The 19005-nt window shown below is 44.2% G+C and overlaps 1 protein-coding gene across 1 annotated transcript in view; it reads left to right on the plus strand.

The window, feature by feature from the left end:
• Window positions 1-19005, plus strand: part of LOC135544718 (rap guanine nucleotide exchange factor 1-like) — a 91404-nt gene that overhangs the window by 53650 nt on the left and 18749 nt on the right. The window contains 10 exon segments of the mRNA XM_064972559.1: window positions 474-652; window positions 3018-3174; window positions 3570-3658; window positions 3742-3863; window positions 3866-3893; window positions 6350-6409; window positions 11931-12045; window positions 12784-12970; window positions 15028-15567; window positions 18528-18739. Coding sequence (XP_064828631.1) covers window positions 474-652; window positions 3018-3174; window positions 3570-3658; window positions 3742-3863; window positions 3866-3893; window positions 6350-6409; window positions 11931-12045; window positions 12784-12970; window positions 15028-15567; window positions 18528-18739 — 1689 coding nt within the window.

Genomic DNA, 19005 nt, shown 5'->3' on the forward strand with positions numbered 1-19005 from the left:
TACAGTTTACTGGCTGTGCAGCTCTCTAATAAGCACTAGACAGTCAGGGAGCATTAAATTCCACAAGCAATAGATAGAGGACTATTTTCTGCAAATTTTGACGTCAAGGAAATATAACTAATTTTCATTACAGCCTCGTTGAAGACCAACTGCGGTCCCTGGGCATAATTAGTTTAGACACCCCTGCTTTAAGGGCTGGATTAAGCTTCCTTTGAAAATGCTAATTATATTATATGAAAAGGGTTTCCTCCAAGTTACCATGTTTCATTGTGTTCATTGGGGCCATTATTTGATTTGACTTATTAGGATCCCTATTAGTCGATGCCAATGGCGATAGATTATTGCGATAGAAAATTACAACAGGTTCGAATAGTACCTCCCCGATTCACTGTTTCCATCCTTTTGTTGCCTACTGAAAACGACTCAGATTTCCTCTAAGCTTGTCCATGATTTTCATTCATTCTGTTCCGTAGAAGGTGAGTCGGCTGGAGGAGCAGGAGAAGGAGGTGGTGAGCGCTCTGCGTTACTTCAAGACCATAGTAGACAAGATTATGGTGGAGAAGAAGGTGCTGGAGATGTTGCCTGGCTCGGCCAGCAAGGTCCTGGAGGCCATTCTACCCCTGGTGCAGGTGGAGGCTCGGATAACACACAGGTATGTGGGCTGAGAATGTAGAAGGCCTTATAGTGAGCACAAGATGTTTAAAATGTCTTTTCAATCAAAAAGATGCATTTTCAACGTGTTTTCAATGTATAGGGGGCTAGCATGCACAATAGTATGCAGGTAAAAGTAGATGGGCTTAGGAGTATTTAGCATAGATTAGTGGGATCTTAGTCTGTCATTTCTCATATATTGTAGCCTAGGCATGTTGCAACTTAGTGATATGGGCTTTGTGCTACATCACAAAGCATTCTTGCAGATTTGCCACAAAATAACAGAAACAAATGGTGGCCCCAAGATGTAACTTCATGTTGTGATTTGGGTGAGATATCCCTATTAGTTTCCTTACCCTGTAAGCAGTCTATGGACAAGGTATGACAGCGATCCATGCTTTGGTTTTGTTTACCTGGCCACTGTTTCAAATGCAACATTTTTAGCATTTGTGGCACAAATCCAATGGTGTGATCACTAACTGCTAGCTAGCTGCTTGTGGCTGCGAGAAGGAATGTGTTGTAACATTTCTCAAAAAAAGGTAAGTATGTTGCAAAATGATCAGGATCTCCACCTGACAAATATGTATTCCATACCGGGGCATATGCTATTTCAGGAAGTGCCCACATGGGGCGCTATTTCTTTAAAAATAAAAATGCATTTGGGCACACAAAACAATTTAGGGTCTTGATTCCAGGAGGAGATTGATTGTCTCTGCTGTCAGCGAGAAGCTTGATCTTGCCGTCTTGCAAGTTATCAAACCAAATACATTGCTGGAGCCCTGAGCAAATATAATATATTTGGCACATCTTAGATAGTTAACTTATAGTTAATCAGTGGCATAGTATGCACCCCCGTATTTAAAATCATACCAAAGGTATGTATAGATACCGTGGTGTATGGTATATTGCCCGAGCCTAATAGTGAGGCATAATCACCTTCCTGGACTATTCAGTGTACATCTTGACCGGTCAGGTGTTTCATACCATCGTGTTCATGTTGTCCCTATTAATCTCCTCATCTGGAATGTGATTCCCTGTGGTGGAAAAATGTAGTCGGCCGTAGCTGTTTAGAACACTTACAGCTGGTTAGAAAGAGAACCGGGTCGCATTCATTAGTGCACACCTTAACAAAATGTTTTGTCACAGAAAACAAAGTTCAGGTAGTCCCTCCCCCTGTTTCAGTCCTTTTTCTTCTGTTTGGTGCCAAATGAATATGGCCAAGAACAAATCCTTCACTTAACAGTATATTTTATAGAACAGTCTTTTTTTGTAGAGCCCTGAAAGAGACACTTGGAGTTCTCTCCTCTGGAATGGCTGTGCTTGCCAGAACTAGCGTACTGCTAGCACAGCGCCATCAGTCATTGTTGAAGGGGGTCAGATGTGACAGGTTTTGTATCCGGACCCTGTTTTTAGTGCTGAGTGACAGATAGTGCTTACAGTGATTGAGGAATGGGTCTCTGGGGGTCTGACCTCAACTCACACACACATCAGCCTCCTTGTGCTTTTCCAGCCGCAGACCCCAAACCCGATAATACTTCTCAGGCCCCTAGAGGTCAAACTCACACTCCCCAAGTTAACCATACAGGTCTAGATCACCGATCACACCCCCAGCCTCAGGGACTCAAGTCCTACACCTCTGCTTCTGGAAGAACCTGGGTCCAGTGCCCATTTTCATAAAGAGTCAGACCGGATCCCCACTGTCCATGTAATCTTAATTATTGTGATTTAAAAGGAGAAAGTGATTGAGATGCTTATGAATACAGCCCCAGTTATTGCTGAGTTCTTTACTTGATTCTCCTCTTGCCTGTGTAGTTAGTTCATCCTGGCTACGAGCCATAGTCTTTGGCTCCACTTTGCCCATACAGCCCAAATGTAGCTGTGTCATAGAAATATAATCTATAGACCGGGCTTGGAACCACTAACCCACTAACCCTGACAATTTGACTAGTAAACTCACAGGGAGGCTCGTTCTATAGATTATATTTCTATGAGCTGATTCCTGTAGAGGCACTGGAGGGATATTCCAGAGTTGTGAATCAGCTGCAACGTGTTGGAACTGGTCTGAACCTTCACCACACCCTACTGTTTCTCAATGCTCAATTCAGAACAGACACTATACTGTAGTTACCAACCAGACAATTCCCTCCAGTACACAAACACATTCTGCATTTAATACCACCACAGGGGAAATATTGAGTTAACCCCATGTGTGGATACATCTGGCTGTTGAAAAGATACCCTAGTAGTTCTTTAGTCTAGTTGTCTGTGTTATCAATCTATGGAGTCTGACATGAAATGTCGGCGTCCACGCCCTCCCACCCCCTATCCCACCTATCACTCGTGACTTCCCCCTTCGCTCTCCTTAGTTCGGCGGTGTCGTCGTGTCACAACCGTGTGTACCAGAGCCTGGCCAACCTGATCCGCTGGTCCGACCAGGTCATGCTGGATGACATCGACCTGGACGACAAGGACAACGTGGTCGCGGTCACCACCGTTATCAAGGCTGTGCTAGACGGGGTCAAGGTGAGAAGAGACGGTCGTGGGAATGTGAAACGATAGTTTTCAGCTCTCCGGGGCTCACAGAGGGTCATATTCCCTGTTTTCTCCCTTGCAGACCTGGGTTGAATACATTTGTCAAATATGCCTACTTTCAAATACTTACAAAAGTACAAATGCCAAGCTGAATCAAGTGCATCTCAAATGTATTTTTGTTTAACCAGGTAGTTCCATTGAGGTCAGAAGACCTCTTTCCCATGTGAAACCTGGTCAAATTCTTTAACAAGTCATTCAATATGATAGTGTATTGGACACTATTTTAACCTCTGTCCCTTATAATAAATTGACACCACTTACAACAGTAGTTGTACATTAAATTAATATCAATAGTTGTTGACTGGAGTTGCGTGCTTTTCTTAAAGGAACTGGTCAAACTCACCATAGAGAAACAGGAGCAGCCCTCGCCCACCACTCTCAACAAACCACCACCACCTATTGCCACACCTGAGAGGTAAGTGGACGTGCGCACATACAAACACCCACACCAGACTTGACCATTTCTCTCACTCACACATTCTCCTGTTATGTCTCCAGCACATCCGAGTTGCCCCTGACGGAACGGGAGCGGGAGATCCTGAGTAAGACCACGCCCACTGTCCCGCCCACCGAGGCTATGACGGACATGGCAGAGGAGGACATAGCCCCGCCCAAACCCCCCTCCCTAGCCTGAAGATGGATGCGCTCAGGTTAGGAACATTGGGAGGCCATCTTTAGATATTATCGACAGTGTCTTGTCAATAGTATGCAGCAGGACCCACCAGACTGAATCTTTGGGCCTTTTGCTTTTAGGGCCTAACGTTTTAACATTAGGGCCCACAGTTTTCCTGGTCAAGTCAGGTGGTGAGAAGAAACTCAGGGTCTGATGATGTATTCAAAATGTTAAAATAATCTTATAGCGCTTCATCTTCTCATCCACCTGTCTTCATCTGCAATGAATTGAATTTGCTTTGAGATATTTAAAAAAAAACATTGGAGGCGAGGAAGCTACTTTAGACTATTGAGATGCACCCATTTGAGAGTGGTCTGTTCGTCTTTAAGCGGTCATGTAGATCAACTTTTTCACTCACGAAAAACTTCATCATTGCGGAACATTCCGCCCCCCTCCGAACGTCCGGCTGGATATTGCCATCTATCGGCGTACTGTAGACCCATGCAACCTCCCCCACCACGGTCTTATGCAGAAAGAGAAGTCCCCCCCCCCTTCCCACAGTCTATAAGAAGGAACCGGACCTGCAATCTGTCTGCGGTCGGAGAAAGCAGAAGCGGGCCTGCCGCCCGCATTGTGTCAGCGATTGCTTCTGTGATCCTGTAGCATTAGAACTTCTGAACTTGTTCTTCAGTGTAGGCAAATCTGTTTGTAAACTGAACAAGAATATAAAGTGTTAGTCCCATGTTTCATGAACTTAAACAAAAGATCCCAACAAATTTCCATACGCACAAAAAGTGTTTCTCTCAAATGTTCTGTACAAATTTGTTTACATCCCTGTTAGTGAGCATTTCTCCTTTGCCAAGATAATCCATCCACCTGACAGGTGGGGCATATCAAGAAGCTAATTAAATAGCATGATCATTACACAGGTGCACCTTGAGCTGGGGACAATATAATTCCACTCTAAAATGTGCAGTTTTCTGTCACACAACTTCACAGATGTCTTAAGGTAGCGTGCAATTGGCAGGAATGTCCACTAGAACTGTTGCCGGAAAATGGAAATCAGCCGCGTCCATCGTTTTGGTGAATTTTGGTGAATTTAGCAGTACTTCCAACCGGCCTCACGAGCGGTTTGCTGATGTCAACATAGTATCGCATGGTGGCAGACAGGCCCAAACTACTGACAACGAACACTATTGCATTTTTTTCGATTTGCAATTTGAATGCACAGAGATACTTAGGCCCATTGTCATCCACCACCATCACCTTATGTTTCAGCATGATAATGCACGGCCCCATGTCGCAAGGATCTGTACACAATTCCTGGAAGCTGAAAATGCCCCAGTTGTTCCGTGGCCTGCATACTCACCAGACATGTCACCCATTGAGCATGTTTGGGATGCTCTGGTTCAAAGTGTACGACAGCGTGTTCCAGTTCATGCCAATATCCAGCAACTTCACACAGCCATTGAAGAGGAGTGGGACAACATTCCACAGGCCACAATCAATAGCACGATCAACTCTATGTGAAGGAGATGTGTCGCACTGCATGAGGCAAATGGTCACACCAGATACTGACTGGTTTTCTGATCCACACCCCTACCTTTTTTTAAGGTATCTGTGACCAATAGATGCATATCTGTATTCCCAGTCATGTGAAATCCATAGATTAGGGCCTAACAATTTTATTTCAATTGACTGATTTTCTTATATGAACTGTAACTCAGTAAATTGTTGCATGTTGCGTTTTATATTTTTATTCAGTATAGAATTCTACCAAAGAGGAAGTGAAGCGAAGATACAACTGAAACGTTGACTAAGTCAACATTAATCATTTTTTATTGACTTGAGATGAGGGTTTATTTATGAACTAAGCCTAATTGAGTCTGTGAAACTCACTTTCATAGTATCTCATCTGCTTCTAAGGATGTGTCTCCAAATAGCACCCTAGTCCCTATGTAGTGCACTACTTTTGACCAGTGCCCCATAGTGTTCTAGTTAAAATCAGAGCATTATATAAGGTATTCACTATGTAGTACAGTTTTTAACAGTGATTTAGTTAAAAGTAGGGCACTATTTAGGGAATATGGTGCCATTTGGGACATCCACTGTCAATGTGGAAAAACCAGACTATGTTCAGACTTTTAAAACATTTTATCTCAAAGGGGAATTCTAATAATCTAGAATTGTTAAGCCTAGAATATCTTCCTCTCTTAAATTGAAAATGATAGTCATAAGAGGTTGGAAACTGAGGGTTATAGGCAGGCAGTCACTTATTCAGTCACTATGTGCTTAAGGAAGCAGAGCTTTGACAAATCCATAGACCTTGGGCTGAGCCAGTAGATCAGATAATATGACAACTAGGATTTTGAATTGCACTGCTGTCTCTCTTTTTCTCACTCTTCCTCTCCTCTCTCCCTCTTCCTCCCGCTCTCTCACTTCATATTTTTTTCTGTGCTTTCCATCCCTCTCTCCATGTCTGTTGGGGAACAGAGCACACTTGGCTACTGACCACTTTGTAGCTGCCCAAAGGAGATCCACAAAGACTGACACGTATGTTAGCCTATAGGGTCATTCCCCTGCATCATGAAATCCCGCCCCCTTTATAAGTATCCAATCCGGATCCCAGAAGTGTCTTGATTGCTAGAGGAACTGATTAGTGGAGTGCTGTATCTTGCACGTTTGAGTTCCTAATTATGCGTCATTGCCTCATGGCGCACAATGAAGCCCACGTCCAATCAGGGGAAAGCTTGGTGCATGATTGTGTACCAATGATGTCATGTAATCATACATACAGTGGAAGTCTAAAGTTTACACACACCTTAGCTGAATACTTTTAAACTCAGTCTTTCACAATTCCTGACATTTAATCCTAGTAAAAATCCCTGTCTTAGGTCAGTTAGGATCACCAATTTATTTTATTTTAAAAATGTGAAGTGTCAGAATGATAGTAGAGAGTGATTTATTTCAGCTTTTATTTCTTTCATCACATTCCCAGTGGGTCAGAAGTTTACATACACTCAATTCGGATTTGGTAGCATTGCCTTTACATTTTTTACGTGGGTCAAATGTTTTGGGTACCCTTCCACAAGCTTCCCACAATACGTTGGGTGAATTTTGGCCCATTGCTCCTGACAGAGCTTGCTCGCACACGCGTTTTCAGTTCTGCCCACAAATGTTCTATAGTATTGAGGTCATGGCTTTGTGATGGCCACTCTAATACCTTGACTTTGTTGTCCTTAAGTCATTTTGCCACAACTTTGGAAGTATGCTTGGGGTCATTGTCCATTTAGTTGGAAGACCCATTTGCGACCAAGCTTTAACTTCCTGACTGATGTCTTGAGATGTTGCTTCAATATATCCACATCATTTTCCTCCCTCATGATGACATCTATTTTGTGAAGTGCACCAGTCCCTCCTGCAACAAAGCACCCCCACAACATGATGCTGCCACCCCCGTGCTTCACGGTTGGGATGGTGTCCTTGGGCCTACAAGCCTTCCCCTTTTTCCTCAAAACATAACGATGGTCATTCTGGCCAAACAGTCCTATTTTTGTTTCATCAGACCAGGGGACATCTCTCCAAAAAGTACGATCTTTGTCCCCGTGTGCAGTTGCAAACCGTAGTCTGGCTTTTTTTATGGCGGTTTTGGAGCAGTGGCTTCTTCCTTGCTGAGCGGCCTTTCAGGTTATGTCGATATATTGATTTGCACTTTTTGCACCAAAGTACGTTCATCTCTAGGAGACAGAACGCATCTCCTTCCTGAGCTGTATGACGGCTGTGTGGTCCCATGGTGTTTAAACTTGCGTACTATTGTTTGTACAGATAAACGTGGTACCTTTAGGTGTCTGGAAATTGCTCCCAAGGACGAACCAGACTTGTGGAGATCTACAATTTTTTTTCTGAGGTCTTGGCTGATTTCGTTTGATTTCTTTTGATTTTCCCATGATGTCAAGCAAAGAGGCACTGAGATTGACAGTAGGCCTTGAAATACATCCAAAGGTACATCTCCAATTGACTCAAATGATGTCAATTAGCCCATCAGAATCTTCTAAAGCCATGACATAATTTTCTGGAGTTTTCCAAGCTGTTTAAAGGCTCAGTCAACTTAGTGTATGTAAACTTCTGACCCACTGGAATTGTGATACAGTGAATAATAAGTGAAATAATCTGTCTGTAAACAATAGTTGGAAAAATGACTTGTGTCATGCACAAAGTAGATGTCCTACCCAACTTGCCAAAACTATAGTTTATTAACAAGAAATTTGTGGAGTGGTTAAAAACAAGTTTTAATGACTCCAACCTAAGTGTATGTAAACTTTCGACTTCAACTGTATCTATGTATGTCTATGGTGTGTACACATCTTGAATGTCATCCATTTCTAGGGTTGGGGTCAATTCCATTTAAAAGTGTTCAACACGGGATTTTCTTCATTTCAGAGAATGTCCATAATACTAGTGGGGAAATAATACATTGAAACACTATCATTTCACAATTAGCACCAGATGTATATTGGACATTTTCTGACATGACAATACAAAAATTCAAACAAATCCTATGTGTACCATTAAAAAGGTACACCAAATGGAATTTCAGTGTACTTCCTGAATTCACTGGAATTGAAATGAAGCTGTCCCCAACCCTGTTACTTTCCTTGTCATGGTCTCCATGGCCTGCTGATTTTATGCTGTGCCTTTAAACTGTCATTGCCTTGTGGTGATTGCAGTGTTATAACCTGGAAGGACCAACTTGCGGATGTCATTGAAAACGAGGCATTAAGCACGTAATGCTGATTTTTACCAGAGGTGTGGATTCGAGTCACATGACTTGGACTCAAGTCTGTCTCGAGTTACATTTGATGACTTGACCTGATAGAAAATAAACTAACTTGAGACTTGACTTGGAGTGTCAAGACACGGGACTCAACTTTGACTTGAGACTGATGGCTTTAAATGATCTGGCCAGGTTTGTTACTCTTTTTGTGTGCACAGAGTCTCCGTGGATTACTCTCCACGCAGCCAGAGACCGTATCACACTTGGGGGGGGAAATGTGTTGGCTAGTGAAACGCTTACTCTGCTCTCTGATTTGACCAGCAAATTGTCAATCAACAAGCTAGCGCATTGACAAGGTTATTTTAATCGGCTACATATAGACTACCATTTGTATTTAGTTTTTACTTATTCGATCTGGTCACTAACATAGGCCTACGGCATTGGACCAAATTCTTATTTTAAAAAAACATCTTATCTGTGCTTTAGTTGCAGGTCTTGACTCTTGACCAATAGCCAGTCATCAGCATTGGTGTACAAAGGCAGACCAGAAAGCGCCTGTTTAATTTTCTCTGGTTTTGCCTGGAGAAAACAGAGAAGCCTACCTAAATGAATACAATCCATATAAGGTACCATTTAGAAATCTGCTACGGGTGTATCTTTGCCAAAACAATAGGCTACCTGGTGATTTCATATTTCAGATAGGCCTAGTTTGGGTGGGTTATAATTATATACCTCAGTGGTGATACTGGCCATATGTCTAAAGATAGCTTTAACATTGTACTACCTTCGATACTTATGGGATGAAGATGTAACATATTCTGTAAAATACATTTTTGTGGGGAAGAAAAAGGCTACAGACAGATCATGCTTTCCATTCAGTCCTGCAAACCCTGCCGCAGGTAGGCCATATCATCCTGCTTACTCTGGACTCCAGAGAAGTGACAATGTGACATGATATCCCTAGTTGATATTGACTGCTAACATGCTTTAAGCTCAAAATGCAGGTGTAAAACGCAGTTTATTTCTGTGTCTTGAAAATGCATCTGCGTTTATGGCTGTAATGACAGGCTACATTTGGTTGGTCGCAATGTGCATACGCGGGTGTCGCAAGCTTTGAACCACTGCTTTTCGGGGGTCCCAGGTCAAAAAGCCACTGAACTACCGAACAGATCGCTGATTTTCTGTACAGCTATCCGTAGGATCGGGGTACGGCGCAAACGTAAAATTGTAGGGAGAGAGACTTGCCATAAATGAAATATTCAGCTCCACATAAACGAGGTGCTCAAGAATATGAACCCATTACTTTGCTCACCAACAATGGGGCATCAAGCAACAATTACTAGCATAAGCCGACTGGTCTTTTGGTACATCAAAATTGCTTGAATTGTATAATTTACTTATGAAGCTTGCAATTGGAATATGTTTACATTAATAATCAATGTGTTGTAGACAAAATAATAAAAGGGCTGTCTGGTAGCCTCAATAAATAGACAAAGATTGGTAGTTGAACAAGTCCTTGTCTGTATAGATTTTCTTTATGTTTTTTACTTGAAAAAACTTGACTCAACTTGACTTGCTCTTTGTATGAACGACTCGGATTTTACTCAAGACTGGACCGGTTCTACTTGGGACTTGATTTGAGACTTGGACCTTGAGACTTGCTTGTGACTCGAATAATAGTGAATTGGTCCCACCTCTGGATTTGACCATAATAACCCCTCAGTAACCAGGTTTCCATCCAACCTTTTTATGCGAGCAAAGTACTGTTGGAAACAGCACAACTTTCCATATGTCGACAAAACAAAATACGCTAGACAAGGTGGGTTTTTTTTTTGTCTTTATGCGCAAATATTGATATAATAACCATCATATGGAAGTCAAATTGGATTCACGCGATGATATGTTGTGTGGTTCTCCCACTACGACTCGATAAAGAATGCAGTTTATTGGACTATAGATTCATTCATCCAGCTCAAGGAGCAGTAAACTGTGTACCAATGCCCCTACTTGTATTTGTGAGCCTGGTTGTGTGTGTGTACCAATGTCCCTACTTGTATTTGTGAGCCTGGTTGTGTGTGTGTACCAATGCCCCTACTTGTATTTGTGAGCCTGGTTGTGTGTGTGTGTGTGTACCAATGCCCCTACTTGTATTTGTGAGCCTGGTTGTGTGTTTGTACCAATGTCCCTACTTGTATTTGTGAGCCTGGTTGTGTGTGTGTACCAATGTCCCTACTTGTATTTGTGAGCCTGGTTGTGTGTGTGTACCAATGCCCCTACTTGTATTTGTGAGCCTGGTTGTGTGTGTGTACCAATGTCCCTACTTGTATTTGTGAGCCTGGTTGTGTGTGTGTACCAATGTCCCTACTTGTATTTGTGAGCCTGGTTGTGTGTGTGTGTACCAATGTCCCTACTTGTATTTGTGAGCCTGGTTGTGTGTGTGTGTACCAATGCCCCTACTTGTATTTGTGAGCCTGGTTGTGTGTGTGTACCAATGTCCCTACTTGTATTTGTGAGCCTGGTTGTGTGTGTGTACCAATGCCCCTACTTGTATTTGTGAGCCTGGTTGTGTGTGTGTGTACCAATGCCCCTACTTGTATTTGTGAGCCTGGTTGTGTGTGTGTGTACCAATGCCCCTACTTGTATTTGTGAGCCTGGTTGTGTGTGTGTACCAATGTCCCTACTTGTATTTGTGAGCCTGGTTGTGTGTGTGTGTACCAATGCCCCTACTTGTATTTGTGAGCCTGGTTGTGTGTGTGTACCAATGTCCCTACTTGTATTTGTGAGCCTGGTTGTGTGTGTGTGTACCAATGCCGCTACTTGTATTTGTGAGCCTGGTTGTGTGTGTGTACCAATGCCCCTACTTGTATTTGTGAGCCTGGTTGTGTGTGTGTGTACCAATGCCCCTACTTGTATTTGTGAGCCTGGTTGTGTGTGTGTACCAATGCCCCTACTTGTATTTGTGAGCCTGGTTGTGTGTGTGTACCAATGCCCCTACTTGTATTTGTGAGCCTGGTTGTGTGTGTGTGTGTACCAATGCCCCTACTTGTATTTGTGAGCCTGGTTGTGTGTGTGTACCAATGCCCCTACTTGTATTTATGAGCCTGGTTGTGTGTGTACCAATGCCCCTACTTGTATTTGTGAGCCTGGTTGTGCATCAGAAGCCCGAAAATCAGTGTTGGGGTCAATTTGAATTGAAGTCAGTCAATTCATAAAGTAAACTGAAATTCAAATTGACCCCATAAACTTCCGAAAAATGTCCATTCTCACTGATTGTCATACATCCTACTTCACTCTCTCCAGTCCTCCTCCGGCCCTGCCCCCAAAGAAGCGCCAGTCGGCCCCGTCGCCCACCCGGGTGGCAGTGGTGAGCCCCATGAGCCGTGGCTCCAGCCTACCCTGCAGCGTCCATAGACGGGTACCAACACACACACCTCACCAGAGACACATACCACTACTTTGTGAGGTTAACGTTGAGTAACACCCACATATTCCACTAGTCCAATGGTAACGGTAGTACAGTGGTCTAGAGAAACTTTGTCAGAGTATGGTGTTGAATAGGGTGGATTACCAGGCAATTATAATGGGCAGATACAGATTAGTGATCAGACTTGATTAGGCCAGCCATTAACAGATCCTAGCTCCACAAAGGTCTCTCTTATTTCCTGAAACTGTGTTGCTGACATCTGTGTCTGTTTTTCATTGTGTTCGTCTGTCTGTCTGCCTGCCTGCCTGTCCGTCTGCCTGCCTGTCCGTCTGTCTGCCTGCCTGTCTGTCTGCCTGCCTGTCTGTCTGTCTGCCTGCCTGTCTGCCTGCCTGTCCGCCTGTCTGTCTGCCTGCCTGCCTGCCTGTCTGCCTGCCTGCCTGTCTGCCTGCCTGTCTGTCTGTCTGCCTGCCTGTCTGTCTGCCTGCCTGCCTGTCTGCCTGCCTGCCTGTCTATCTGCCTGCCTGTCTGTCTGCCTGCCTGCCTGTTCGTCTGTCTGCCTGCCTGTCTGCCTGTCTGTCTGCCTGCCTGTCCGCCTGTCTGTCTGTCTGCCTGCCTGTCTGCCTGCCTGCCTGTCTGTCTGCCTGTCTGTCTGTCTGCCTGTCTGTCTGCCTGTCTGTCTGTCTGTCTGCCTGCCTGTCTGTCTGCCTGTCTGTCTCTGTGTCTTTGCAGCAGCAGGACTATGAGCAGGAGTTACTACAGAGGCGCTTCTCGGGCGGTAGCCAGTCGTACAGGGGCAACTCCCCGCGCCTCTCGCCCTGCAGCAGCATGGGAAAGCTCAGCAAGTCTGACGAGCATCTCTGCTCCATGGAACAGGACAGCGGACGGTGCTCCCAAAATACTAGTTGTGAGACGCTGGGTAGGGTTGCACACACACGCATATATAGATACATACATACATTAGATACATACATGCATGCATGCAGTTGAAGTCAGAAGTTTACATGCACTTAGGTTGGGGTTATTAAAACTCAGTTTTCAACCACCCAACAAATTTCTTGTTAAACAAACCATAGTATTGGCAAGTCGATTAGGACACTATTAATTTTTCCAACAATTGTTTACAGACAGATTATTTAATTTATAATTCACTGTATCACAATTCCAATGGGTCAGAAGTTTACATACACTAAGTTGACTGTGCCTTTAAACAGCTTGGAAAATACCAGACAATGATGTCATGGCTTTAGAAGCTTCTGATAGGCTAATTGACATCATTTGAGTCAATTGGAGGTGTACCTTTGGATGTATTTCAAGGCCTACTGTCAATCTCAGTGCCTCTTTGCTTGACATCATGGGAAAATCAAAAGAAATCAAACGAAATCAGCCAAGACCTCAGAAAAAAAATTGTAGATCTCCACAAGTCTGGTTCGTCTTTGGGAGCAATTTCCAGACACCTAAAGGTACCACGTTTATCTGTACAAACAATAGTACGCAAGTTTAAACACCGTGGGACCACACAGCCGTCATACCGCTTAGGAAGGAGACGCGTTCAGTCTCCTAGAGATGAACGTACTTTGGTGCGAAAAGTGCAAATCAATCCCAGAACAACAGCAAAGGACATTGTGAAGATGCTGGAGGAAACAGGTACAAAAGTATCAATATCCACAGTAAAACGAGTCCTATATTGACATAACCTGAAAGGCCGCTCACTGCTCCAAAACCACCGTAAAAAAGCCAGACTACGGTTTGCAACTGCACATGGGGACAAAGATCGTACCTTTTGGAGAAATGTCCTCTGGTCTGATGAAACAAAATAGAACTGTTTGGCCAGAATGACCATCGTTATGTTTGGAGGAAAAAGGGCAACGCTTGCAAGCCAAAGACACCATCCCAACCGTGAAGCACGGGGGTGGCAGCATGTTGTGGTGGTGCTTTGCTGCAGGAGGGTCTGGTGCACTTCACAAAATAGATGTCATCATGAGGGAGGACAATTATGTGGATATATTGAAGCAATATCACAAGACATCAGTCAGGAAGTTACAGCTTGTTCACAAATGGGTCTTCCAACTAAATGGACAATGACCCCAAGCATACTTCCAAAGTTGTGGAAAAATGGCTTAAGGACAACCAAGTCAAGGTATTGTAGTGGCCATCACAAAGCCCTGACCTCAATCCTATAGAAAATGTGTGGACAGAAGTGAAAACGCGTGTGCGAGCAAGGAGGCCTACAAACCTGACTCAGTTACACCAGCTCTGTCAGGAGGAATGGGCCAAAATTCACCCAACTTATTGTGGGAAGCTTGTGGAAGGCTACCCAAAACAAACAAAACGTTTGACCCAAGTTAAACAATTTATAGGCAATGCACCCAAATACTAATTGAGTGTATGTAAACTTCTGACCCAATGCGAATGTGATTAAAGAAATAAAAGCTTAAATAAATCGCTCTACTATTATTCTGACATTTCACATTCTTAAAATAGAGTGGTGATCCTAACTGACCAAAGAGAGGGAATTTTTACTAAGATTAAATGTCTGGAATTGTGAAAAACTGAGTTTAAATGTATTTGGCTAAGGTGTATGCAGACTTCCTATATATGAGGTTTGCCCTCATTGGCTTCCATGCATTTGAAACGAGAGCTTGTGTGAGGATGACGGACACGAGCTTGGTTAGAGACGGTTACTATCCAACGGAGTGCTGCGATTGGTTGCCCCAAATTCTGGGGGCGGGGCATTTTTTTACGTGTGCACTTATCATACCCAGAGGCATATTGTCTCACACTCTATTTTTAAAATACTCACTTCAAATGTCAACAGCTTAACCGTAACCGCCAATACTGCATTTCAAAGACCGTTTCCCTCTTTCTCTCTATCTCTCCTCTGTTTCCCTCTTTCTCTCGATCTCTCCTCTGTTTCCCTCTTTCTCTCGATCTCTCCTCTGTTTCCCTCTTTCTCTCTCCTCTGTTTCTCTTCAGACACGGAGAGTTACGACCCGGACTATGACTTCCTCCACCAGGACCTCTCAGTCTTCACTGGGGACCCCCTCGCCCCCTCAGGGGTCACCTCTCTGTCGCCCCTCCCTGAGTCCCACAGCGAGTCATCCTCCCCCGTCCCTCCTCCCACCCGCTTTAGCTCCCCACCCGCCCCCCACCCTCACCACTCCGAATACTGGACCCCCCAGCCCGGTTCTCACATCAGCCCCTTGCACCCTTGCCGCCTCAGCGCGCCTCCAGCGTTACCCCAGAAGAAGCGACGCAGCGCCCAGGTGTCGCCCTATCCGGACGGGTGTTGGGGTGGTTCCTCGCGGGGGCCCCTCTACGAGAGGTTCCCCTCGCAGTACGATAACCTGTCGGAAGAGGAGCTGCTGCACCCCACGCCCCCCTTCCCCCTCTTCACGCCCATCTCACCCATGCCCCAGAGCAACGGGGGCGTGTTTGTGGCCCAGTACCTGGCCAGCGAGAACGCAGACGTTCCCTCCAGTCCACCGCCGCTGCCCGAGAAGAGGAACAAGCACGGTGAGTGATGGAGAGATGGGGTGTGGGGGAGAAAAGGATAGAAGGAGTGGAAGAGAGAGAATTACAGGAAAATTGAGAGAGAAGGAAAGAAAAAGATCAGGAGGATGATTGAGGAAGGGAAGGAGACGGTTTAGGGAGATAATTGAGCAAAACACAGAGAGAGAGAAATGAAACAAGAGGAAGATTGAAGGAGGAAAGGATAGAGACTGAGGTTAGAGTGATAACTTAGCTGCAGTGTCATTCATGCATGACTCATGTTTAAGAAATCTGCCACAGAGAATAGAGGGCGGAAGTGTAACTCCAGGACAAGCACAATGGACTCCTGATCCACTGGCAGTTGGGTACAGAGGTCGCAAATATGTAACTTCCTGCCAAGCTATGATGTCATTTCCTGTTGACATTTTTATATTTACATTTTTGTCATTTAGTGGACGCTCCAGAGTGGAAATCGAACCCACAACCAATGTTCCCTTTAAGCTGCGTGGGCGCAGTAGCCCTTCATAAATATTAGCCCATAGAGAGAAGCATGAGATTGAACTTCACTCTACTTTCTGGAACAGTGGTCACCAACGGGTCGACTGGTCGATCTCCAAGGCATTCCTAGTCGATCGCAAAACATTTCTGTAAACAACGGTAGATGCACCCGATTCAGCTGCCCTGCACTCCAGGTAGGCGAACGGCCCGCCTTCCTAGCGTGCCCAGAGTACAAATTAACTGTGCTATAGGCCTACCGCTGGCCAATCAGATGGCTTAGATGACCATGTCTGCAGTAATGTAGCAGGCATCAAAGAAAGCTACAGCAAAGTTGATACTCTGAGATTTCAAAACGTTTAAAACCATGGCTGGAGAGAGACTGTCAACGAATACAGCAAAGAGATGCTGTTTTTATGAGTTCATGTTTAAGTTGTTACTCAGAAAAGTGTTGACAGTTCTAAGCCATGAATTGCGTATTCTTCCTATTTCCACTCAGCGCTACAACCAGCACTGCAGCAGTAATGAAAGAGTAGGAAAGTATATCTATAGGCTTGTGGTGTTGTTATTATTCTACACCTGCATTGCTTGCTGTTTGTGGTTTTAGTCTGGGTTTCTGTACAGCACTTTGAGATTTCAGCTGATGTAAGAAGGGCTATATAAATACATTTGATTTGATTAGCGGCCGGGGTCTTTTTTAATATTGAGGAATATTTCACTTTCTCAGTTCATTGGAGTAACAACAGAGGCAGAAATAATGCGGTGCGACTCTAGTTTCATCTCTGTCCCTTATTGGTAAGGTATAGCGGAGGGATGTTGAGAGGTGGACCCTCAGTCTGCTGCTCTCTCCCTCCTCTGAGACAGACCATTTCGATGCACCATCAGCCCAATAAAATAAAAAGCAAATTCATTAAATGTATGCTCACTCAGCTGTGCTTCACAAGTAGATCAATTCACAACAGATCAATTACCAGTGCGATCATATAGCCTACGTCAAATTTTGAAATCATTTTTAAAAAATGGCCCCGAACAAGAATGCATCGGCAAGGGAATTCAAGCAAAGCCAATGTGCGGTGGGCCTATAGCTCACTGCACAAACCTCATTGCTGTTTTTAGTTGGTTAATGTTGCATAGGTTTAAATTTTTAAGTCATGTAAAAAAAGAAATCTGAGCAGTAGATCTCTGTTTGCATTTTGAATCCCAAGTGATCTTGACCCAGAAAAGGTTGGTGACCACTGTTCTAGAGGTTTCCCTGTTAACACCATCAACGTTTCCCTTTACTGTGGCAATTGTGATCAAATCAACGCAATATTAGCCACTTTCAATGCAACATACCGAAACAGAACTAACTATGCAAGAGATTTTGTTGCAGGCAAAATGCATCGGAGTAGGATTTCTATTGCACTGACATGCTCTACTCAGCCCATACTCTACACAGACCGGTGTGGTATAAAAAAACAGAGCTGCAGTAAGCCTATATGCAAATAGACCATTGCCAATTATGGATCTCTGCCGTTTACTTTGAACTGGACTGTGTTAACAGCATGAGCGGTCGTGAGTAGATTAGCTTGTTTTGAGGTCAAACCGAAAGCTGCATGCAGCCAAGTGTGTATTTTGTTCATATCCTTTGCTAGTTAGTGAGTTATTAGTCCAGTTATAGATAATCTGTAGTCAGCAATAGAGGAGTGATTGCTTTTACAAAGCGCAAAATGTGTACATTACTAGACATATTTGAAAAGCGAATCAGGTAAAGAGCTTATTTTTTGCCTTAAAGGGACAGTATTGCATTTTGAGACGGGCTTGAATAAGCTAAGTGGCCAATAGGCAGAGGGGAGCATAATTTGTCTGATTCTGTGTAATAATAATATGGGAATAATAATGCATTGTATTTTGTAAAATGGTTTCTTGCATCAAACAACACAATAACATGTTCAGTCACCTCATTGTCTGAAGGTGAAGTGGATAAACGGGTTAATGTCAAGCCCAAAGGTCTCATGGAATGTAGGGCTACATTGAACACCACACATTGGCTGCTACTGTAGGCTGAATGATAGAACAGCTATTTCCATGTTAAATTGTTATGGGAGGCATTTTCTGCATAGTTTTTGATGGGTTTTGCGCTCAGCAAACCTAAAATTTGCTCAGTGCCAGAAAATGTTTGAGGGAACATTGCCCACAAGCCTGGGGTTGCAAGCTACATGCTCTACCAACTGATCCACTCCCGACTGTTGAACTATGATGCCACTTCCTGTCAAGCTATGCCATTTCTTGTCAAACTGACCCCTTTTAACATTACATGACCTCACTCCTATCTTAGGAACATGCAGAGCTTATATTGTGTTTAAGGGAGTTATCGTTTCTATGATTACGCTAATTCTTGCAGTTATAATTCCCTGCATCACCTGTGATTGATGCATGGTAGTGTGCATATTAACATTTCACTTGAAATAACTTTTAGTGTCTCGCCATGCCCCCCCCCCCCCCCCCAGTTCTGGCGTACATGCAGTTTGTGGAGGACTACTCGGAGCCCCAGCCCTCCGTGTTCTACCAGACGCCGCAGAGCGAGAGCATCTACGAGCAGAGGAACAAGCGCTTCCAGGACGTCTACGGCCTCAACGACTCCTTCAGCAGCACCGACTCGGTCCACGAGCCCGTACCCCTCTTCCCGCCTCCCGCCTTGCCCCCCAAGCAGAGGCAGCTGGTGAGTGTCTGTGTGTGTGTGTTCCTCCTCAAGTCCTCACCACCCAATCACACATTATTTCACCCTTACTGACCACCCCGCCTCAGACCTCACCAGTGGAATTTCGCAGTCCTCCGTAGAGATGCACTGGTTATGATGTTGGAGCGAGCAAGTGCACACTGGGAAAGTGTGGAGAATTTGGATCCAACGGTTTCTTTGTGTAAGGTCTCCTTTCCAGGTCGACATCCATGCAGTCATGGTTGAGTGCTGAATGATGACATATTTTA

The sequence above is a fragment of the Oncorhynchus masou genome, chromosome 8, assembly GCF_036934945.1.
Source record: "Oncorhynchus masou masou isolate Uvic2021 chromosome 8, UVic_Omas_1.1, whole genome shotgun sequence".
Classification (NCBI taxonomy): domain Eukaryota; kingdom Metazoa; phylum Chordata; class Actinopteri; order Salmoniformes; family Salmonidae; genus Oncorhynchus; species Oncorhynchus masou.